This window comes from Silurus meridionalis, chromosome 9 (genome assembly GCF_014805685.1).
Source record: "Silurus meridionalis isolate SWU-2019-XX chromosome 9, ASM1480568v1, whole genome shotgun sequence".
Taxonomy (NCBI): domain Eukaryota; kingdom Metazoa; phylum Chordata; class Actinopteri; order Siluriformes; family Siluridae; genus Silurus; species Silurus meridionalis.
The window spans coordinates 4,928,110-4,952,533 of NC_060892.1; the positions used below are offsets into that span (position 1 = coordinate 4,928,110).

General features: G+C 39.4%; 1 protein-coding gene and 2 non-coding genes across 4 annotated transcripts; all 3 read left to right on the forward strand.

Moving 5' to 3' along the window:
* Positions 1–1,734: 1,734 nt before the first annotated feature.
* On the forward strand, positions 1,735–18,916 carry pak2b (p21 protein (Cdc42/Rac)-activated kinase 2b). Of its 2 annotated transcripts, none has more exons than XM_046858009.1 (15): positions 1,735–2,032; positions 7,994–8,302; positions 8,437–8,543; positions 10,612–10,762; positions 11,028–11,059; positions 11,155–11,274; positions 12,319–12,451; positions 12,568–12,631; positions 12,719–12,767; positions 13,537–13,649; positions 13,798–13,915; positions 14,852–14,951; positions 15,769–15,965; positions 16,130–16,267; positions 18,122–18,916. In XM_046858009.1, the coding sequence occupies exons 2-15, from the start codon at positions 8,113–8,115 to the stop codon at positions 18,206–18,208; spliced, it is 1,599 nt and encodes a 532-aa protein (XP_046713965.1). In that variant the 5' UTR covers positions 1,735–2,032; positions 7,994–8,112; the 3' UTR covers positions 18,209–18,916. The 2 variants fall into 2 exon arrangements, with proteins under 2 accessions (XP_046713965.1, XP_046713966.1); XM_046858010.1 differs by having other exon boundaries at positions 8,137–8,302.
* A 2,277-nt stretch (positions 18,917–21,193) lies between these two features.
* trnag-gcc lies at positions 21,194–21,264 on the forward strand. The gene has a single exon. It is a non-coding gene; the product is annotated as a tRNA-Gly (tRNA).
* Positions 21,265–22,289: 1,025 nt separating this feature from the next.
* On the forward strand, positions 22,290–22,360 carry trnag-gcc. The gene has a single exon. It is a non-coding gene; the product is annotated as a tRNA-Gly (tRNA).
* The last annotated feature ends 2,064 nt before the right edge of the window (positions 22,361–24,424 follow it).

Below are 24,424 nucleotides of genomic sequence, written 5' to 3' on the forward strand. Positions count from 1 at the left end.
AATGTTGATGGAGAAGTATAGAGAAGGTCAGTGAGGGTGGTGCAGGACATGTATGAGGACAGTGTGATAGCAGTGAGGTGTGCAGTAGGAAAGACAGACTGATTCACGGTGGAGGTTGGACTGTATCAAGAATCAGCTCTGAGCCCTTTCCTGTTTGCAGTGGTGATGGACAGGTTGACTGGCGAGGTCAGACAGGAGTCTCTGTGGACTATGATGTTTGCGGATGATATTGTGATTTGTGGTGGGAGTAGGGAGCAGGTTGAGAAGAGCCTGAAGAGCTGGAGGTACGTGCTGGAGAGAAGGAGAATGAAAGAGTCTGCAAGAGTGAAAGGAAAATTTTATAGGACTGTGGTGAGACCTGCGATGTTGTATGGTTTAGAGACAGTGGAATTGACTAAAAGACAGGAGGTGGAGCTGGAGGTAGCAGAGTTGAAGATGTTCAGGTTTTCATTGGGAGTGACGACGATGGACAGGATTAAAAATAAGTTTATTAAAGGGACAGCGCATGTGGGACGTTTTGGAGACACGGTGAGGAAGGCGAGATTGAGATGGTTTGGAAATGTGCAGAGGAGGGACATGGGGTATATCGGTAGGAGAATGCTGAAGATGGAGCCACCAGGAAGGAGGAAAAGAGAAAGACCAAGGAGGAGGTTTATGGATGTGGTGAGGGAAGACATGCAGGTAGTTGGTTTGAAAGAGGCAGATGTAGAGGACAGAGGGGTATGGAGAGATGATCCAATGTGGCGACCCCTAATGGGAGCAGCCGAAAGAAGAAAAACAGTAAGAAGATTGATATAATTAATAAAGTAGGAAGCCCAGAACATCAGTAACCTAAATTTAATGGATGAATGGATGGATGGATGGATGGATGGATAGATGGATGAATGGACCATCTTAATGGTCTTGGCCATGTTGAGAAGGACACACCACTCCACAAAGTTCTTGATCAGGTTCCTGTACTCTCATTCCTGATGCACATGTCCTTCACAGAAACACCAGAAAATCTTTGAAGGTATTGAAGGCTATCTGTGAATTGTAAGCAAACTGTTATGGTGGGTCCATACCACAGCTTCCCAAAGGTTTGAGATGGAGCAGCACTCATCTCTCCAAGACCTTTATAACATGGGAGAACCTAGTTGTCTCCGTTGGACCGGGAACCCGGCAGGATGTATTTTCACTGCTTTAGTATATTCTCCTGTTGGAGGCGCAGTTTGCAGAGGCCAGTTTGGAGGATCCCACACAAAGCTGGTTGGCACAAACCTTCAGTAGCCTGAGACTGATTTTTTAGGCCTTGCACATTTCCCAAGGTTCAGCTCCTCTAATTCTGCTGCCGGAGAATAATGCGTAGCACAAGTTTTCAGAATCAGGTCTTTCTGATTCGGATCATTTATACTTGTATTTATTGTATTATAATATGCATTATTATATTTTATTTATATTTCTTTATCAACAACCAGTCTCGGATTATTTTATATTATCATTATTATTCCTTTTCATTAACAACCTGTCTCAGATTCATGTTTGTCTCTGGGGTCTTTAAATTTGCCCGGAATTCCCAAATACCGGAAAAGACTCCATATTTTTATTTTGCACTCATATTCGGACAAGGCCCGCCTCTTAGAGGTTCTGATTGGCTGATTTAATGAGAGGACCTGCTCAACGATTGGTTAATAAATTATAGTCTTTGTATCTTCGCTAATCCGGACAAAGAAGTCTTAAAACGGGTGGGAGAAATGATGTCCAGTGTGTCTGGATGGAAGGGGAAGATTTGGGGCAGGGGCAGGTAGGAGTCGAGACTCGGGCAGAAAAGTCTCAGGGTCTGTTTTTGTGCCGAATACAAAGAGTGATCAGTTGCTAGTTAGCTGGTAAAAAGTTAGATAAAAGAAATCGCTTTATTTGTATTTTTGGTGCCTAGGAAGAGTTCAGAAACACGTGTTTTTTTTTCTCGTGGAGAGAAAACTGGAAAGCTGCAGGAGGTCTGGATTGCCTACTAGCCAAGTTTCGTGGAAGTTTGCAGAGTGGAGCTGCACAGGTGAGCTGCTAACTTCATGAACTAACACCTAATTTAAATCTCTTTCCAAATCCGGTTTATGTAAACGATCAGATTGATTTTTCCTCCCAGTATGATTTAACTTCATCAGGTTAAGATAACAGGCTAACTAGTCAGCTAGCTTATCACTTAATCTCAATAATGCAGCATTTTATTATCAGCTCTTATTTACTGCCCCAGGCCCCATTCCGAATTAGCCTCGTTTAGGAAACACCTCCTCAAATCTAATCCGATCATAGTGTAGGGTTCACATTAGCCGAGTTTCAGCAGACTTGCCAACTCTTCAGGGGAAAGTGCACAGCGCATGCGCGGAGAGGGGGAGAGGTGACGTCATATGCAGACCATCCGTCTTAAGAAGTCGAAACTGTGACGTCATTTGCCAATCAGAGGTCCCCCCTGCCCTGGATTTACCCCGATAATGTTATGCCTGATCAGTGTATAAAATCAGTTGCACCAGGCATGTGATCTGTGTTATATATTCCATCTGTTTTTACTATTTTTCTGTCAAAATCACAGAGTCACCGTCCCTGTGACTACACGCGTGAATATCACCAATATACCAATGAACAGACGTTCGGTACCATCTGAGAATGGTATATGAGGATTTTTTTTCCCTTTAGAGTCTGGATCCTCTCAGGGTTTCTCCCTCATACGATGTCGAATAGTTTTTCCTTGTCGCTGTTGTCACTGACTCGCTCATTAGGGATAAACTCAAATGTTAAAGCAAGAGTTCCCTCATGCACATGTCCACCACAAAATCAGAATATTTTGAAAAGTATAGTGGTGTGTTCATAAAACACACCACTATACTGAGACAGGAGTTTATTTCACAACTCTATCTTCTCCTGTTTGAGGCTCAGTTTGCTGAGATGCTGGTGCAGAGATTTCCCCAGGTTCAGCTTCTTTAACTCTTAGACACTTGTATTAAATTAATTATGGATAAACTTATAGGCACTAAACTTATACATTTACATTTCATAACCTGTGAATAACCTGCTTTCGGACAATGTGCATCGTTCAAAACGTTATACACGTAAAACCGAATTGAATTGAATATACATGTCATCACCTTCCATTGTCTAGGGAACTTATTTCACATATGTAAAAGATATTTTGTTGCTCTCTATAATAAAAAAAGGCATTAACCCTTGCCTCAATGATCAGGGCGTGCAAGATCCTAAGTACTGATGGCTCTCACATTCCTTCTACTGTTAGACAGTGTGCACAAAATTGGCAGAAAGAAAATAACAAATATATACACTACAGTTACAACTTCTGCAACAAAATACCGTAATTTCCGGACTATAAAGCGCACCCTTGTATAAGCTTGAATTTGACAAATATTTGTATTTTTAACATAAATAAGCTGCACCTTGTGTATAAGCACACAAACTACACTGAAACTAATGAACTTTACACAGGCTTTAACGAAAGACAGTGTCTGTTACACAGTGTAACGGGTGAAATATGTTGTGGCTCCTTTAAGAGCAGTATTTTAGGAACAGCACGTCGCTGCATTCTTCCGGTATTACTGCGTGTGTGTGCGTGCGAGACTGAGGATTATGTGCTCATTATTTTCTGATGCTCATTTCTAAGTGTCTTTGACTAACCCGTAACGCTGTTGCCAAGAAAAATAAAAAAGCACGAGTTTTGGAAACCTGTCTGTGCCTATATGATTTCATTTGCAACTGGAGTTAGCGAGCTCTCCCTTCACCCAGACTCAACGCGTTACAACGGCTTGTATCTAAACAGTAGCCGACCAAGAAAGTCATTGTTTACTGTCTTCCTCCTTCTATTCACAACTACTGTATTTCTCTCTGGAGTTTATCTTTTGGCATCGTCGTGCGTTTAAAAATCAACACCGGTGAAAGTTTTTCTCCCGATGCCGTGCAGATCAGAACACAGGTGAGGTGCGTTTTTTTCGTTTCCGTTCGGAAATTTCATTGGTCTAATGTTATGGGGTTCAGTTTTTTGGCTTGAAGTTTGTAAAACCGGGAAAAACCCAGGATAAATCCATAAATTAGCCGCTTCGTTGTTTAAGCTGCGGGGTTCAAAACGTGGGAAAAAAGTAGCGGCTTCTAGTCCGAAAAATACGGTAAGACATCGTTGTGCAAAGCTTAACACTGTGATGTTTATTTTCATTTGTGTTGAATGAGGGAATGTCTGAATTGTATTGGAAACAAGAATCATTTGAAAATTTTAGAGACGTTAAAGCGCCATTTGGATTCCACTTCATGTAGAGTTTGGACATTGGATCTAAATGTTTAAAGGTTCTGGCATGGAGGAGTTGGTGTTGGATCTATGATGAGCTGTTTTATGAGTTGCTCAGTAGCTCCTGGTTCCAGAACGTCAACTGAGTGTATAAGACTGTAGAAAGGACATTACTCATCATCTCACTCCAGTGCTCATGTTGGTTCTCATTCTCCAGTGTTTTGTATTGTTTTAAGATTTATAATCACACTCTTGATATCACCCAAATGATGACTGGTTCCCCTTTTTGAGTCCGGATTCTCTCACGGTTTCTTCCTCATTCATCTAAAGAGTTTTTCCTTGCCACAGTCACCCCAGGCTGCTCATCAGGGATAAATACACATAATTCACTTTAATATTTAAGCTCTATAAAGCTGCTTTGAGACAATGTCCATTGTGAAAAGCACTATAGAAAAAAACTCGAAAATTTAACAGGTTCTTCTTTGGTTTAAGCGACATCTTTCCGGCAAACGATAATGAAATCAAAGCTATTCATAGACCGAAAACCGGCAGACAAAACATGGCTTCAATAGGCTGTGCGCTTGGAGAAGCAACAAACAAAGTAACATTGGCTAATCAAAACAAGATGTTGAGAATTGAATCTCTTCGGGGTTCAGATGTGTGTAAATCTGTCTCTGTCTGTTCAGTGTTCAGCCGCCCTTGACCTCACTGCCCGTCACTGAATTGTTACATCAATAAAACATTAAACACTGACACTGGTTTTTGTGATATATAAAAATATATAATTTGTTTATTTTTTAATCCATTTATAGTTGCATTTTTTCCTCACCTGACTCTATTTATTTATTTATTTTTTAATTTATTTTTTTATGCAACTTCACAGCATAACAGACTTGTTCTTGTACATTATTGTTTCTATAGGAACAGCTCAAATCTGGGGTGGGTGGTTTGGGGAACCATCACATGCCCTAAGACTAAAGCTTGTAAACACACACAAAAAAAAAGTGTGTGTATGTATGTGTGTGTGTGTGTGTGTGTGTGTGTGTGTGTGTGTGTGTGTGTGTGTATATATATATATATATATATATATATATATATATATATATATATATATATATATATATATATATATATATATATATATAAAATAAGGTCATTTAGAATTTAATGGCCACAAGAATAAGAAATACATTTTGGATGGGGCAACAAAAGGGTTCAGGGTCACCCAGCAGCAGGAAAAAAATGTGCGCCCCTAGTCACGAATGAAACATCAGCACGGTGACAAAAACTATATAAACCCTGATCATGTGAAAATGGTGTAGTTTAATGAAGCGCTAATGTGTGAATTGTTTGTTTGTTCCTTCGGGACAGTCACACTTGAAACTGTTCTGGCGGTCATCAGCTTGCTCTTGAAGGGATCCTGCACAGTACAGAAAATTAACTATTTTTCTCCTTTAAAATGGCCTCTCTCGTCGTTTAATTCCTTTTGACTTTGACATGTTTTTGTGTGTGTAACCTCTGAAAAATTAGGTTGCTTTTTACACATTTGTACCCAGGATATAACGATGCGTACTTCAAAGCCTTGGATGTCTCTCTGAGGAAATATTCCCAGGTCCAAAAATTTTCCACATGTAAATCCAGCCTCTGTTACAGCAAGCCGACATACCATTTTCTATTTTTATTGCCCATGTCGGCTTGATGGCTGATTCTGTGTGAGATCAGTGCTTTTTCTATAAATTACAGTGCCTAAAAAATTATATCAGTAAAAATTATCTTTAGTGCAGTGGTACCTCGACATACGAGTTTAATTCGTTCTGTAATCTTGCTCGTATGTCAAATTGCTCGTATTCCAAAGCAAATTTCCCCATTGAAATTAATTGAAATGTCATTAATCCATTCCAGCCCCCAAAATGCCACCCCAGTTGTTTTTGTTACGTGTTTTTGAATAGGAAAAATGTATTTATAAATGACAAATATTGTATAAAAACATAATAAAAGAGAATGTAAAGATATAATAAGGTTTTATTCAGTGTATTTTCGTTGGAGATGAGACGACTTGAGCTAACGAAAACGCGGGTGGGGTGTGTGTGTGTGTGTGTGTGTGTGTGTGTGTGTGTGTAGGGGGGGGAAGAGGCGATAAGCGGAGGCGGAGGGAAAATTTGTTTTTACTATAACTCCTGTACACTACGCATCCCTAAACTTTAGAATTTTAACTTTTTCTTTTTTGCTTATCTTAATTTTCATCACAATCTTCGCTTTCTGGCTTCGAATCGCCATCTAGCAGCGGCGGCTCCAGCTCGAATCTCAATTTTTTGCTCGCGTATCAAAGCAAAAATCGACCGAGTGACCGCTCGTATCTCAAAAAACTCGTATGTTAGGGCACTCGTATGTCGAGGAACCACTGTATTGATAATCTCAGAAAAGTTATTTTTATTTATTTATTTTGCGAAATAGTGGCCACTAGGTTTCAGCTAGTTTACTTTATTTTTTAATATTATTACTTTTACTTAATTTTTTCTAATCATTATATCCAAAGCAAGTGATTTATTATAATTAGTATATCCACAGTAAATGATTGAAGTGTAAAAGCATTAGTTTATTTAGCAATTGCAATGACTTCATATTGGAGGTCATGGACAGGTCAAGGCCTGGACCATGCTAAACAAACGTTAATTTTTTGATAAAAAAAATTAAGATGGATGGGTATTTCCACCATTATGCCGTTAAAGTGTAAAGTCCCGAAAAGTTAAGATAATGGTGGCGGATGAGGTAACTGATAAAAAGAGAGGCACTATCTAGGTGGTACGCAACGAGTATTACAATTTTGGACACTTCCATGGAGCTGTCTGACTTTCTTTTGACTGAAATCACACCTGATTCTTTCACATCACAACCCTGGAGTCTACACTTTGTCAATTTTTTTCAATTGGTGTTTAATTAGTAACGTTCTTGCTGAACTTGTTAGTTTTTTTTTATTAGCAATGACAATAACAATGAACGTTCTTCTGCATGTTGGTTAGAAAATGTTTAGACGTTGTATTTTGACGGGTCTGGATGCGCATTCGAAGATTTGAGTCTTCTCGTCTCTTTATTTGTGATATGCCTTAAGTTAGAGGTCGACCGAGTGATCGGCCGGTTTTTGGCATTTTTCAATTAATCGGCATCAGTGATTATCAGGCAGACGCACCTTTGTAAGGGAACGTAACTTTCCAATGCCAGCAGGTGGCAGTAGTGTGTATTCGATGTCCAAACAAACGGGAAGAGCTAAAACATATAAACATATCTAAAAAAAAAAAAAGCAGTCTTTACACCTGCTGTGATGATTAATAATGGATTTGCTTTTTTTCAATCATGTCTTCTAAGTTGGAATGACAACAAGCTTGTTCCCCACCCTTTTTTTCCTCGTGTTCTCATTCGCTAAGCTAAATAGCCAATCAGAGTTCCCTTTCTTTGCCGCTGATTCGACATAGCTGACAGTGCGGAAAAAACTGTCAACCAAACCCTGCTAACAAGTGCACTGATTAGAGAAGCTTGTGTTGTTCAAGGAAAGAAAAAAAAGGCAATCGGCCAAAAAGTCTGCATCACATATTGGCCATCGTCTGCCCTGATTTCTAAATATTGTCAGAAAAACGCATATTGGTCGACCTCTACTTTAAGTTACACAAGTGTTGCACGGGCATGTCTCACCACTTTGTGTGTGTATCTTCTTTTCCTCACCCTCACCTTCTTCAGTTCCAATTCTTTTGGTTCTTATCTGTTCCTTCATTTCTCCCTCCCACACTCTGATTTGGTCTACACCCCCCCTTTTTTTTCCTTTTCCTCTCTGTTTTCATCCCTTTTCCTCCTGAACCATGTGTGATAACGTGGACCCTGAGGACAAGCCACCGGCCCCACCTGTGAGGATGAGTAGCACGATCTTCAGTGGTGACGGGAAAGACTACACGCTGCTGGCCAATCACAGCTCCAAGCCCTTACCGTCCGTGCCCGAAGAGAGGAAACCTCGCAGCAAAATCATCTCCATCTTCTCAGGGGCTGAGAAAGGTGTGTGGGTGGGAGAAATATATATATAAATGCCAAGTTGAAGGGACTTTCTGAGCCCTTTTTTATTATTTTAAATTTTATTTAAAAAAAAATTAGATAGTTGATCCAAGTTTTATATTCTAATTGTCTCTTAGGTGGAAGACGGAAAGACAGGGATAGGGAGCGGCCGGAAATCTCTTCTCCCTCAGGTTTCGAGCACACCATCCATGTAGGCTTTGATGCAGTGACTGGGGAGTTCACGGTGAGAAGAAAAACTTTTGTTTTATTTGTTGAACATCTGGTTTCCTTTCTATGAGGGTCTACCTAGAATATATTAGAACTATATAGCTGCAAACATGTACTTCACCTGCCATGTACAACCTTTATGGTTACATGAGGGGCATGTCATTTTTAGTCCCATCATATATTTATTATTATTATTATTTATTTATTTATTTATTTATTTACCGAAAATCTGTATTGTAAAACACACTTTGGGCTTTTTGGAAAAGAATGACCAGATTGGCAAAATTTAACACCGATCCTATCCATGCACTTAACTATCCATGTTCTTAATAATTTCAAAACTCGCAAATAAAGTAAAGGTTTAAATGTAAAAAGTGTTAGCAACCCTGCTATATAAAAAGAAGTGCTCTGGAAATCTGCTGCAGGTTTGTAGAATTACCTTCTTTCTTCCTTAATTGAGTCATTTCTCAATTCCCATCTACCACCTAGCGATATCTGACTGCTAACAACCAGGGCAAGCGTTCTGCCCTAGAAACACATGAAGCTGGTCAACCGTGTCTTCTCAATGACTGCTGCTCATGTTGTGTAACACACCGGGAGGAGCTTGCTACCTGAGCTCTCGGACACTCACAGTTGGCTAATGTCATCGATCTCGTAATCTCCTGATATGTTGGACTTTCTTCTCCTGTGCCACTAGAGAACTGGAAGAGTGGAATACTCATGAGGCTTTATGGTCATAAACCTTTCTGCACCTCGCTCTTAAACAACGGTCAGATAAAACCTGCTTTTAATATGCAGCAGTGCATTTGGAGGAGACTAAACTGGAATTGTCTGGACACATGGATCAGTAGAATGTGTGTTGTGAGAGAGCAACTCCTCAACTGGGAGTTCATGCGGTAGCGGAAAAATTCCATGGGAACTTTATCTGGGGAATTTTGAAAATATATTCCATGTTGGAAACTTACCAGGAATTCATTAGAATTCATTAGAAATGGGTCCCTGGTGGTCTATTGGTAAGGATGCAGTGCTCCCACCGCTGCGGCCCAGGTTCAAGCCCCGGTCAGGGAACCAACCCCAGCCACTCTTAGTGCCGGTTCCAAGCCCGGATAAATGGGGAGGGTTGTGTTAGGAAGGGCATCCAGCGTAAAAACATGTGCCAAATCAAACATGCGGATGATCCGCTGTGGCGACCCCTAATGGGAGAAGCCGAAAGAAAGTTTTTTAGAAATGTAATGACAATATTATTGTTTTGTTCTGTATTTTCGATCGAATAAATGCAGGCTTGATGAGCGTAAGAGATTTCTGTATTATAACAGAAAACTGGAAAAAGGTAGAAGAAAGAGTTCGAATGAATGTAATCATCAGACTCAAAAATGACAAGCTGTGACTTTTAATTGAGATATTGTCATTATTTTACATAAAAAATATTGTAGTTCAAAAAAGTGTTATTCCACTTGCCATAATAAGTTACCCAGGTAACCTATCAGTTTACAAGCTGCTGTCTTGTGAGCCAATAGAGGTGCAGTGTTTGTTCAGTCGGAAGATATTGCACATGGGTATGATATTTCAAGACAAAGACGAATGCAACCACGATAACACAAACAACTGGATGACTAAGCACAGAGAACAGTACACATTGGCCCATGACAGAAAGTGACATTATAGTGCTGTGATTGTCTGCATATTTTACAAGGAGGAGTGAGGAAATGTGTGTTCATAATTTTCTCATATTTTTAATATTAAAATTCCAATAGTTATGATTATTCCTGGTCTTTTCAGATTCTGAAGTAGTTTTTTCTAAAAAAAAAAAAAACAAAAACAAAAAAACACCAAAATGAACAGTTCTTCATTCAGTGAGGTGACAATAATCAAAAATTATTAATATGCACAACTATTCATTTCATCTGGAAATAAACAGGATTGCATGTGAATGCCAGCCAAGTCATTGCTCATAAATTGTATATATATTTTATTATTTATTAATTACTTGTATTATTTGTATTCTTTTTTATTAATTATTCCTTTTACATTTATTATATATATTTTATCCTCAAAGTTTAACGTACTCCTTTTTGCTTCGTCAGGGAATGCCAGAACAGTGGGCACGGCTACTGCAGACCTCCAACATCACCAAGTCCGAACAGAAGAAAAACCCTCAAGCTGTGCTAGATGTCCTCAAGTTCTACGACTCCACAGGAAACACAGGCAGGCAGAAGTACCTCAGCTTCTCTTCTGGTGAGCTCTGCACCTCTTACACGGATTACAAACATAATTAGGCTATGCAAGTATAAAACCTTTTGGGGGATTTTTGTGCAAAATTATTTTAAGCATAACCAGGATCTCACAGAATTGATATCAGGAAGACTCTTGGGTACATGACAGACTATTATGTAAACGAAAATATATTAAAAAATTGTTATAAATCTTACCGTGTTGCTCTTTGACGGCACGTAATGGCGTAGTTCTGCCTGTTTTCTTTCTCTGTTGTATGTTTGTTTAGAGAAGGATGGATTTCCTTCAGCTGATCATTCGGTAAGTTGACTCCGGGATCTCTGTGTTTTTCTTTTTCTTTTTTTAACTTCTAAAGGGTTCTGTGTTGATTTAATCTTTTGTCTTGAAACACAAAGCCTGTTAAAAAGGGCACAGAGCAGCAGTCACCGAACATCAAGAATGTTGATGACGATGAAGATGATGACGAGGAGGCACCTCCACCTGTTGTTGCACCGCGGCCAGAACACACCAAGGGGGTAGGAAAAACCGAGAAACTCGCTTTCACTCATCACATATACACTACAGCACAGTGGAATTCTTGTCTGGAAGCTGGGGTCAGAGCGAAGGGTCAGCCTTGACACAGCATCCCTTTACCATTATCATTAAGCTACCAGTTAAAGAAAAGCCTGGTGATATTTAGTGAGCCATGGTTAGATGGATTGGTAATAAATTTAATTCACAGCATAAATGCAATCCACTGCTAGGATTACTTTAATGCACTTCGCTCATGACATTAATTAGCATCTTTTAAATGTTCACATTTAATAATTAGGGATTTCAGGTCATGACACTGATACTACCATGTGGTATGTGTACATTAGAGCGAGAGAGTGAGTGAGAAAGAGGTCAGTCCTTATGCTACTTCAAAATAAAATATTATAAAGTATTAAAAATCTGCTAAAGATCTGCTAAAATAGTTCAAATCATATTAAGCTATTGCACCTTCAAAGTCTTTATACAGATTGTGGTTAGGGACAAATAAGAACGAGGTAGAGATCTGTGAAATGTATAAACGTAAGTGTGTGCAGCATTCACTGATTGTGTTTCTTGATATGGACAGAATCAGATTCAGCTTTATTTTCCAAGTATTCCTGAGCATTCAAGGAATTTGTTTCCGGTTTTGAGTAAACCAGCAATGCACAATTAACCTACAAGTACACGTAGTACAAGTAGGGCTGGACTGAAACAAGATGTTGACTAATAAACGTTGTTTGTTACAGTGTTTTGTCCACTTTCTTAAAGAAGCACATGGCACGTGTCTATGATATTATAGTTGTATTAGTCTTTGACTTGAAATTACACATAACTCAACTAGACCCAACTAGATAACCAAGCATAGACATTTCACCCGTGACAGGAAGTGACATTATAGTGCAGGGATGGTCCAGAAGGTTAAGTAGGTGGGGAGAGTATTCATACTTTGTTATATATATATATATATATATATATATATATATATAATATATATATATATATTTTTTTTTTTTTTTTTACCCTTTTTTTTTTTTTTTACCCTTCAGGCGAACACTCGGTCAGTTCTTGATCCCATCCCTGCACTGGTCACTACAGATGGGGATGTTGCATCGAAAGCTGCAGACAAACAGAGACCCAAGAAGGGCAAGATGTCTGACGAGGAAATTATGGACAAATTGAGTATGTCGTCACACAAATATGTGCACCTCACACTTTTGAGAATTGTCACACAACCCTTGATTCTCAGCCGATTGTTGCTGTTTCAAGACTCTATTTGTCTGTTTTGTTGTGCGCAGGAACCATAGTCAGTATTGGAGATCCTAAAAAGAAGTACACACGATACGAGAAGATTGGACAGGGGTGGGCTTTGTTGTTAGACCTCAGTGCTAATAAGATCATGTGTTGGATAAAGTGGACATGAACCCTTTTTTTTCTTTTCTTTCACAGAGCTTCGGGGACAGTGTTCACGGCTATTGATGTTGCTACTGGACAGGAGGTAAAATATATTTTCTATTTATTTAAGAACAGTTAATCAAAGAAACGGTGTGGCAGACTTATTTCATATGTCCCACTTATTTCATATGTCCTCAGCCAATCTATATGCGGTGCATGTATTGCTCTGAAGCTACAGAAGTGCGATTACCTTATCCACTCGTTATTCCGGAGCTATTAGTTAACATCAAGGCTCAGATTTCAGACAGACCTTCACTTATATCCTACAGATACCACCTTATTACCAGAAACAGACCAGCTTATAGGTTTAGGACACAGTGTGAGCTATGTAAGTGATTAGCAATTAAATGCTGGTCGATTTTGATATCATGATGTCCCCTAGGACATGTCTTTTAGGTCGGACATTGGAATTTACTTTTCTAGTAACTGCTTTATACTGATCAGGGTAAAGGCAAAGCCCACCACACACACACATTCTGATACTCCTTTAGACCTAGGGGCAGCGTACCATAGACAACTTACCATTGACCTACATGATTTTGGGATGTGTGAGAAAACTGGAGAACCTAGAGAAAGCCTATGCAGAGATCGGAAGAACATGCCTGTGTCCACAATTTTGCCATATTGAATTGTTTGTCAAGTTAGTCTCATATATACAGTGCCAAAATAGAGTCTTTAGACATCAAACTGATTTTGTCTAATAAATTGATTGTAGAGTGTAAACTATGTTTTATGTTGATAATATTCCAATGCATGTCTGATTCTGCTATGAAATAAATTGTCACTGAATCTTATTTCTTTGCCTTTCTTAGGTGGCTATCAAGCAGATTAACCTACAAAAGCAACCCAAGAAGGAGTTAATTATCAATGAAATTCTTGTTATGAAGGAACTGAAGAACCCTAACATTGTGAACTTCTTAGACAGGTATTTGTTTTGCAGCCACACTTAAGGCTTTCTTGCATGTTTATTTTTATTTTGTTTTGTTTTTCTATATAAAATCAGTATAGTGATGAATACATACTGAGGACTGTTACCCCATGATGTGACCATGTGAATTGTCTGTGTTGTGAAGTTTCCTAGTTGGGGAAGAGCTCTTCGTGGTGATGGAGTACCTGGCTGGTGGCTCACTGACAGACGTAGTGACAGAAACCTGTATGGATGAAGCTCAGATCGCTGCTGTTTGCAGAGAGGTGTAAAAAATTCTCCTTTCTGCAGATTTTCAACCAGATCTGCAGTGTTTAGTCTTTTTTTCCCCCTCTCTTTCTCTTTCTCTCTCTCTCTCTCTCTCTCTCTATCTCTCTATGTATGTATGTATATGTGTGGTTCATCAAATGCTCTTAAATGGTGGACCATGATGTTTGCGGATGATCTTGCCATTTGTGGTGAGAGTAGTGAGCAGGTTGAGAAGAGCCTGGAGAGGTGGAGGTATGTGCTGGAGAAAAGGGGAATGAACTTCAGTAAGTGTAAGACAGAGTACATGTGTGTAAATAAAAAGGAGGACAGTAGAATAGTGTGGTTGCAGGGAGAAGAGGTGGAGAAGGTGGAGGAATTCAGGTACATGGGGTCAACAGTGCAAAGTAATAGTGTGTTAGAGAAGTGAAGAAAAGAGTGCAGGCAGGGTGGAGTGGGTGGAGAGGAGTGATAGCAGGAGTGATTTGTGATAGAAGAGTATCTGCGAGAGTGAAAGGGAAAGTTTACAGGACTGTGGTGAGACCTGAGATGTATGGTTTAGAGACAGTGGCATTGAGTAAAAAACAGGGGGTGGAGCTGGAGGTAGCAGAGCTGAAGATGTTGAGATTTTCATTGGAGACAAGGCGAGGGAAGCAAGATTGAGATGGTTTGGACATGTGTAGAGGAGGGACATGGGGTATATCGGTAGAAGAATGCTGAGGATGGAGCCACCAGGAAGGAGGAAAAGAGGAAGACCAAGGATAAGGTTGTGGTGAGGGAAGACATGCAGGTAGTTGGTTTGAAAGAGGCAGATGTAGGATACGGATGATCCGCTGTGTCTCCTAACGGGAAGAAGAAGAAAAAGAACAATTCTGAAAAGTGTATTAGTGTAAAGCTGTTTGTAACCAGGCTTTGTGTAATTACATTTAAATAAACCACTTGGTTTTATTTTGCAGTGTTTACAAGCACTAGAATTCCTCCACGCCAACCAGGTCATCCATCGAGACATCAAGAGTGACAACGTTCTCCTGGGAATGGACGGCTCTGTTAAACTGAGTATGTCAAACCACACAGGGGAGCCCTACTTGGAAACCCCTCATATGGGAAAACAAACTTCTACAATGAAACACATTTAAATGGGTTTATATCGAAATATTTGATGTGCTTATCACATTCGAGGTGTAAATTGAAAATCCTATGGGAGGGTCTGTGCTGCTATGATGACTGGGGTAAAGTCAATTCAAATCAGGTTTTTTTTTGTAGCATTTTTAACCATGAATACTGTGCCAAAGACACTTTACAGAGATAAATAGGTTATATGAATTAAAAATATTTAGTGCCTATAAGTTTATGAGCAAACTACTAGTGAATGTGGTGAAGGAAAAACTCCCGGAGAGGAAGAAACCTTGAGTGGAACCAAACTCCAAATGGAACCCATCCTCGTAAATTTCTTAAATGGGTTTTTAAATAAAGACCTGGTCATGGAAATCGCAGTCCTAAGCCATTGTAACAGACTTTTTATATTAATTACTGTCCAAATCCCTCCTTGTTGCTCTGGAGTTGCTCAGTAACCAGCAGCATTACAATGGCGCATGAGAGGAGAAAGATTTTTGATGAGCTCACACCAACATGATAACAATCAAATCCTGTTAGCTGATAAAAGTGAAAGAGCAAGAGCGTTTTATCATCCTTACCATTTTTCTGTGAGGAGCATATAATCGGTGGATGGTGATTTTCTTTCAATAATATTATACTAATTTAGCTGAAAAAAAAATTGAATTTGTATATGCTTGTACCACAAGTAAGCACTTTTCCTGGTATTAATCACTTTTCTTTCCCCAACCCTCCCTTCCTTTCCTTGTGCATATTGCAGCGGACTTTGGTTTCTGTGCCCAGATCACACCTGAGCAGAGCAAGAGGAGCACAATGGTGGGCACACCATACTGGATGGCCCCTGAAGTTGTTACCCGCAAAGCTTATGGCCCCAAAGTGGACATCTGGTCTCTTGGCATCATGGCTATTGAGATGGTTGAAGGAGAGCCACCATACCTTAATGAAAATCCACTGAGGGTGCGTCAATCGCTTTATACCCTGAGTCTTGTTTCACATCTCTCTTAGACACAGGGCTTTACAGAAGCCAATTATTAAAAAAAACATCTCTTGTTCCAAGCCCCTTATCCAAACCTGCTTTACAGTATATTCATTACATATACTACATTTCTTGCTTTTCGCAGGCACTTTATCTTATTGCTACTAATGGAACACCAGAGTTGCAGAGTCCCGAGAAACTGTCGCCCATCTTTCGGGATTTCTTAGCTCGCTGCCTGGAAATGGATGTAGAAAAAAGAGGCAGCAGTAAAGACCTTTTACAGGTAAACGTTCAGGTGTCGGATTTCTAGAGTTTTTACTGAGAGTTAAAGTCCCTCTACCAACTTTTGTTTGCTTAGATGAAAAGTGTATATGACCTTAATTTCCCTGAATGAGTTTTAGTAATGTACCAGGTATTGTAATGTATAAACTGCCTCATAACTGCAATTCATGCAGTGCTACAGGTACATGCTGCTCTCAGATCAGCGGCATAATTGCTTTGCATCAAGCAATCCGCTTTTATCTTAAAAGATATCGGTGCAGCTTTCAGATTTAATCAGATTTACCTTTGACCACCTGTTCTTTTGACCAGTGATGTTCTTTTGTATCTAATGTTACAGTAAGTGGCTCACTTTTGTGCAGGCATGAATGGGAGAACTCTGCAGTGTTGTGTTTTTTTGTTTTGTTCCTCCTCCTTGAGCTTTGCAACAATCTGACATGAAAAATAAATTTTAAGACCAAAAGTTGTGGACACCTCACCTATAAGTTCTTTTTGAACATCTCATTTCAAGTCAAGTCAAGTTTATTTGTATAGCACTTTTCACAACAGACATTGTCTCAAAGCAGCTTTACAGAAATCAACAGTTAAGGTGAATAATGTGCATTTATCCCTGATGAGCAGCCATGGCAACTGTGGCAAGGAAAAACTCCCTTAGATGTAATGAGGAAGAAACCTTGAGAGGAACCAGACTCAAAAGGGGAACCCATCCTCATTTGGGTGACATCAAGAGTTTGATCATAAATCTTTCAACATTTCAGATTTATTCCAACTTTGCTGCTTTAATAGCCTCTCTTTTTGGATGGCTTTCCACCAGTTTTTGGATTGTGGCCATGGGAATTTACCCTTTCAGCCAAAATAGCATTTTTCAGGTTGAGGTCTGACGTCTGTGACGGGATTCAGATATAGGGGCACAGTCGACCTTTTAATTCAACCCAAATATGTCCATGGGAGTGAGGATAAGGTTCCGTGCAGGCAGTTTGATTTTTTTTTTCTCCTCTCCAAACTTTGCAGACTAGGAACTTGTGTATGTCAGGTTGTACAGTGTCAGAGTGATGATGGAACATGTTTGGTTTACCTTAACCATTTCTAGAGTAAGGGATGTTTTTATATAGGAAACAAAGGCATCCTAGACGAAAAAAGTGAACAAACTTTTGCCTAGGAAGGGCCAAAAATCAAACTTGATGGAGAACCATGGGTAGAAAGTAAATATTGCATTTTACCAAACTGTATTATATTAGACTATAGGTTGCTATAATTCCCCTTATTTATGATTATTATATTTAGAATCAAATTTTTTATTAATGTCATCTGATTAACTAATGTAGTTTTATTTTCAGTTTTTTAGTTCAGTGAAACTTGCAGTATAATGAAACAATCCTGTCTACAGTACAAAACAGTTCAGTATTTAATACAGTTATTCAGGCCCAATACAGCCATATGCTTGTAATATCAGTCATCTATGATAAGTGTTATTAATAACGAAGATCTCTGTGAGGGATCCCCCCCCCCTGTTTTTTCTAAATCATAGGTCACCACAGGCCAACTTTGTCTCACAGGCCCTACTTTGAACATCTCTGTCCTAGACAATTGTGTGCTTTCAACTTTGAATAGGACCCACTTATGGGTGTAATGGTTGAGTGATATAATTTGGCCATGTAGTGTATTTGTTTTTAAAAAGGTCATTTAACTTAATTCAACTTAATATTCAAGGTGAGTTTAGTGTTTCACTTTATCAGAAGCTTTTGTTTAGTGTTTTGTCACTCATAACAGTAATTTGTGCTGGTTTTCTATCTGTGCACATGGTTGCTTGACTATTGACCAAATGACTCAACTTTATTTTCTCCATTCCATCCACTAGCATCCTTTCCTGAAGTTGGCAAAGCCTCTGTCCAGTCTGACGCCGCTCATTCTGGCTGCCAAGGACGCCATGAAGAACAACCGTTAGCATCTCATCTAGATGAAACATGCTGAGAAAGCAAGCATGTTAAATGGACTCTGACCCCTGTGCCACGTCTCGTAGCGCTGTGCCACCTGGCCAGCTAGTATTGCCAAAACATTTCTACAAGCAGAAACTGTTGGGACTCCACTTGTGTGTAGGGGAATGGAGGGAGGGTTATCTTAAATGTCTTCTCTCCACAACTGTATTACTGTAGTCTTTTTCCAGTGTTTTATTCTACACAGTATGTCATCAGTTTAGTTTTTTCATGTCCTTTCCTCCATCTTGTGACTATTACCGGTATGTGCAGGAGATCTACGTCCTTAAGGGGAAAGTATTTAAAGTGTCCTTTTTTTTATAGACCGGGTAATGATCTAAAAAAAAACCAACTTGCCCACTTTGTTCCTAATTTTCTTAAAAATGTAGCTGGGATGAGTAAAACCAGGATTATCAGTGGAAAGTTGTTTTTTTTTTTTTTTTGTCATTTCCTCGTCAAGCATGAAGTAATAATGGACCAGTTTCTGGAACTTTATAACATGTCAACAAATTTCGTATGTTGTGTACTTGAAAGAACTATTATAACTGGGCCACCAAGAATTTTAGACTACATGTTTGTATAAATAAGTGTTTTTGTAGTAACTAACATTTATCATAAGATGACAGCTGTAAAGTTATTAAATGCCAGAATTGATATTTTTACAGCTCATGCAAATTCAACTTTGTGACTCTTTTTTTTTTTTTTCAATCAGATTGAAATTGAGATTCTTAATCAAATGCCATCTAATACAGTCAGTTAATTGTCCATAGTCATAGAGTGGCTTAATTGCTATATTACCCTGCAGGCAAAACTTAATTCCAGCGAACATCTTAACACAATTGGTGCAGATTAGTTGATTTAGCGGTCTACCACAGTATATAGGGGTTGAAATGTTAATAATAATCATAATGAATAGAAGCTCAAAGTTTAGACAAAAACCTATGAGTGATGGCCAACACAAATATTCAATGCAATCTTAATAACAGAAAAGCAGCTGTTTACACCAAATGAGCATGAAAAACTGTTGTAATAGACAACAGAAGAATCTTTTCCTTGGAGATGAAAACCCTCCATAATAATGTCCTCTATGAGGTAGGCCCAATAGTGCAATGTTTAGTGTTCAATCTAATTTGATGTAAATACCTTCAACTTAAAGCTGAAACTTGTTACCACACACTGTATATTTACACCACCATGCACTGTTGATTACTCAACCTGGATAGGTCATAAGGGTGTGCATTGGTACTGAACAACAGCATGTGTTGAATAAAACGACACTTCACGTAACCAAACATTTACATTTGCGCCATTTAGCAGACGCCCTTACCCAGAGCGATGTACAAAGTGCTTTGAGTCTCTAGCAATGAAGAAATCTACACTGGTCTGCAAGATTACAAACTTAATATAAATATAACTCTTAAATTCTACAAAGCAAACTGGGAAAGTGATCATTTAGGAGTTTCAGGTAGAGGTAGGTCTTCAATTGTCGCTTGAACATAGTCAGGGACTATCTAGGGGAAGGTCATTCCACCACCTCAATGCGAGAACAGAGAAGAGCCTTGAAGTATACTTACCTGAGAGAAGGTGGTACCAGTTGAGCAGTGCTGGAGGATCTCAGACAGCGTGGTGCAGTGCGAGATGTGATGAGGTCACTGAGGTAAGATGGTGCTGGTCCATTTTTGGCCTTGTAGGCAAGCATCAGTGTTTTGAATTTGAAACTACTGGAAACCAGTGAAGGAAGCGCAGCAGTGGAGTGGTGTGGGAGAACTTGGGCAGACTGAACACAAGTTGTGCAGCTGCGTTTTGGATCATTTGCAGTGGACGAATACCGTTCAGGGGAAGACCTGCCAGCAGAGAGTTGCAGTAGTCGAGTCTTGAAATGACAAGAGAGTGAACAAGCACCTGGGCAGCCTGTGTGGACAGAAATGGTTGGACAGTTAAACAACAGTGTTGACTGACAACAAATAATGAGGACCAGTGGTGGACAGTAATGAAGTAAATGTAATTCATAACTGTACCTAAGTAGCTTTTGTTTGTATCTATTTTACTGAAGTATTCCCATTTGGGAAGACTTTAACTTCAATACATTTTAAGGCAAATATAATTTTTAATTAGCTACATTTTGCAATTCACCATTCAGGGTCAAGCGCTCTCTGTTTTGAACTTGTTTTGATTGGCGCTTGGTGGTATCTACTTAACACCAACATGCGGTTCAGCTTCAATTCAACAGCAAGCAGAACATTTTGGGAGGAATAAATGATGAAGGAAACTCTTGACTTTATCTTACCACAACACCCGTTTCATATTTGTGCTATTTTATTTTTAAGTAGTTGAAAAGAAGGGTTTGGTCTCATGATCATTTGAATAGATATCAGTGTTTGACTTATTAATATCATTCCAATAATAGATTGGTGTGCTAAGAGTAACATTAGAGTCTTTTAACATAAACTGAGTTGGTTAAGCAAAGAGTTTTGTGACAAAAAATTATAATAGGAACATTATAGCTATAATTAGTCATAGGACGACATTTGGCAGATGCTTTTATCCGGGGCAATTTACATTTTAGTATCTTATACTACTGAGCATTTGAAGGTTAAGGGCCTTGCTCAAGGGCGCAGGTGTTGCTGGCAATTAAACTCATGACCTTTCAAGAAGTAAATCGTTAAAGTTATTTGAAATATTTATAAATCGACACTGATTTCAACACAAAATATATTTCATATAATAGGCTTGGAGGTATTGTATGGACAGACCTATGGCTTAAGTGAAATTGTGTGATTTTGACGACTGGGTATGAGTGACATTGTATGTTATAGAGTCACAGAGTCTGTAACATACAGTGTATGTAACACTGTATGTAACACTGTATGTTACCCGCTGTCATTTCTGTGAATGAAAGACGGAATTGCTGATAGCGCAATAGCGCCACAATAGATATGTGGAGGTTTTAGACCCAAGCATTGGTGGTTCAGTGGTAGAATTCTCGCCTGCCACGCGGGAGGCCCGGGTTCGATTCCCGGCCAATGCAACACAGTTTTTCCTACTACTACTTTTTACTAATCAAATACACTTTTTATAGTTATTTCAACCGCATACATACATTATAGCACATTGTGAACTGAATAAAGGTCCCTCAAGACCAAAGTGAACACAGGACATAGAAAGAAGTCTCAAAGAAGTTAGGAAGGGGGCAACAAAAGGTTGGATAAGTATTGGAAATCACTGCAGTCCTCAGAACCATCCCCAGAAACCACTGTTTGTGAATACATTTAGCCATCTCATTCACAAATGCAAGTTAAAGTTCTATCATGCAAAGAAGAAGCCATATTTGATTAAATCAAAGGAAAATTATTTTCTGTGATCAGACAAAACGAAATTGTAAATTATTTTTGGGAAACATGGACGCCACGTTTTCTGGATTTAAACGTGTTAGACTGAAAAGTGATGAAAAAGCAGCCAACAAGTACTCAGATGACGACCTGAGGCTGATTTAGAAAATCCAAGAGTGTGCAAAGTGTCAAAGCCAAAGCTTGCCTACTTTGAAGAATCAAAAATATAAAACATTTATTGGGTTTGTGGTGTGGCAGTTTTTATAAGTGCAAAGTAGGCAGAAAAATTAGTTGAAATTTCGAAAGTTTCTTGAGGTTACTTTCATTTTTTTTTCCTTCTCAGGGCATGCACCAAACAGTGAAACAGGAATCATCCAACATGGTTCCAAATAAATAAATAAAAACAAAAGTATAAGACAAAATAATAAAAAGCTTACACAAACTATTAGCACCTTACATCACAACAAACGAACCGTTGGTTACTGGACAGACCAATGGCTTAGTGAAATTGCTTGATTGACCTCATTAATATGAATTGTTTGATTTTGACGATCGGGTCTGAGTGACACTGTACACGTTACAGAGTTACAGAGTCTGTAACATACAGTATTACAGAGTCACTTTATAACACTTTATGTGACCCGCTGTCATTTCTGTGAATGAAAGACGGAATTGCTGATAGCGCAATAGCGCCACAATAGATATGTGGAGGTTTTAACTCCAAGCATTGGTGGTTCAGTGGTAGAATTCTCGCCTGCCACGCGGGAGGCCCGGGTTCGATTCCCGGCCAATGCAACACAGTTTTTCCTACTACCACTTTTTACTAATTAAATACACTTTTTATAGTTATTTCAACTACATACATACATTATAGCACATAGTGAACTGAATAAAGGTCCCTCAACACCAAAGTGAACACAGGACATAAAAAGAAGTCTCAAAGAAGTTAGGAAGGGGGCAACAAAAGGTTGAATAAGTATTGGAAATCACTGCCGGCCTCAGAACCACCACCAGAAACCACTGTTTGAATACAGTTAGCCATGTCATTCACAAATGCAAGTTAAAGTTCTATCATGCAAAGAAGAAGCCATATTTGATTAAATCAAAGGAAAAAAAATTTCTGTGATCAGACAAATCGAAATTGTAAATTCTTTTTGGGAAACATGGACGCCACGTTTTCTGGATTTAAACGTGTTAGACTGAAAAGTGATGAAAAAGCAGCCAACAAGTACTCAGATGACGACCTGAGGCTGATTTAGAAAATCCAAGAGTGTGCAAAGTGTCAAAGCCAAAGCTTGCCTACTTTGGAGAATCAAAAATATAAAACATTTATTGGGTTTGTGGTGTGGCAGTTTTGATAAGTGCAAAGTAGGCAGCAAAATTAGTATAAATTTTGAAAGTTTCTTGAGGTTACTTTAATTTTTTTCCTTCTCAGGGCATGCACCAAACAGTGAAACAGGAATCATCCAACATGGTTCCAAATAAATAAATAAAAAACAAAAGTATAAGACAAAATAATAAAAAGCTTACACAAACTATTAGCACCTTACATCACAACAAACGAACCGTTGGTTACTGAACAGACCAATGGCTTAGTGAAATTGCTTGATTGACCTCATTCATATGAATTGTTTGATTTTGACGATCGGGTTTGAGTGACACTGTACACATGTTACAGAGTCACAGAGTCTGTAACATACAGTGTTACAGAGTCACTCTGTAACACTTTATGTGACCCGTTGTCATTTCTGTGAATCTTCTTCTTCTTCTTTCGGCTGCTCCCATTAGGGGTCGCCACAGCGGATCATCCGTCTCCATACCACCCTGTCCTCTACATCTGCCTCTTTCACACCAACTACCTGCATGTCTTCCCTCACCACATCCATGAACCTCCTCCTTGGCCTTCCTCTTTTCCTCCTACCTGGTGGCTCCATCCTCAGCATTGTTCTACCAATATAATTCATATCTCTCCTCTGCACATGTCCAAACCATCTCAATCTCGCCTCCCTCACCTTGTTACCAAAACATCCTACATGCGCTGTCCCTCTAATGAACTCATTTCTAATCTTGTCCATCCTCGTCACTTCCAACGAAAACCTTAACATCTTTAGCTCCGCTACCTCCAGCTCCACCTCCTGTCTTCTACTCAATGCCACTGTCCCTAATTCATACAACATCGCAGGTCTCACCACAGTCCTATAAACTTTCCCTTTCATTCTTGCAGATACCCTACTATCACAAATCACTCCTGTCACTCTTCTCCACCCACTCCACCCTGCCTGCACTCTTTTCTTTACTTCTCTAACACACTCTCCATTACTTTGCACTGTTGACCCCAGGTACCTGAACTCCTCCACCTTCTCCACCTCTTCTCCTTGCAACCGCACCACTCCACTGCCCTCCCTCTCATTTACACATGTACTCTGTCTTACTCCTACTGACTTTCATTCCCCTTCTCTCCAGCGCATATCTCCACCTCTCCAGGCTCTTCTCAACCTGCTCACTACTCTCACCACAAATCACAATATCCTCCGCAAACATCATAGTCCAGGGAGACTCCAGTCTGACCTCGTCCGTCAACCTGTCCATCACCACTGCAAACAGGAAAGGGCTGAGGGCCAATCCTTGATGTAGTCCAACCCTCACCCTGAACCAGTCTGTCGTTCCTACTGCACACTTCACTGCTGTCACACTGTCCTCATACATGTCCTGCACCACCCTCACATACTTCTCTGACACACCTGACTTCCTCATACAGTACCACAGCTCCTCTTTCGGCACCCTCTCTCGGCACGCTTTCTCTAAATCCACAAAAACACAATGCAATTCCTTCTGTCCTTCTCTATACTTCTCCATCCA

Excerpts from the sequence above, each read along its gene's own strand:
- pak2b (XM_046858009.1), top strand. The coding sequence starts at position 8,113 with ATGTGTGATAACGTGGACCCTGAGGACAAGCCACCGGCCCCACCTGTG. Across the intron at positions 12,452-12,567 it reads GGAAATTATGGACAAATTGA|GAACCATAGTCAGTATTGGA; the intron begins GTATGTCGTCAC and ends TGTTGTGCGCAG. Across the intron at positions 14,952-15,768 it reads GGACGGCTCTGTTAAACTGA|CGGACTTTGGTTTCTGTGCC; the intron begins GTATGTCAAACC and ends TGCATATTGCAG.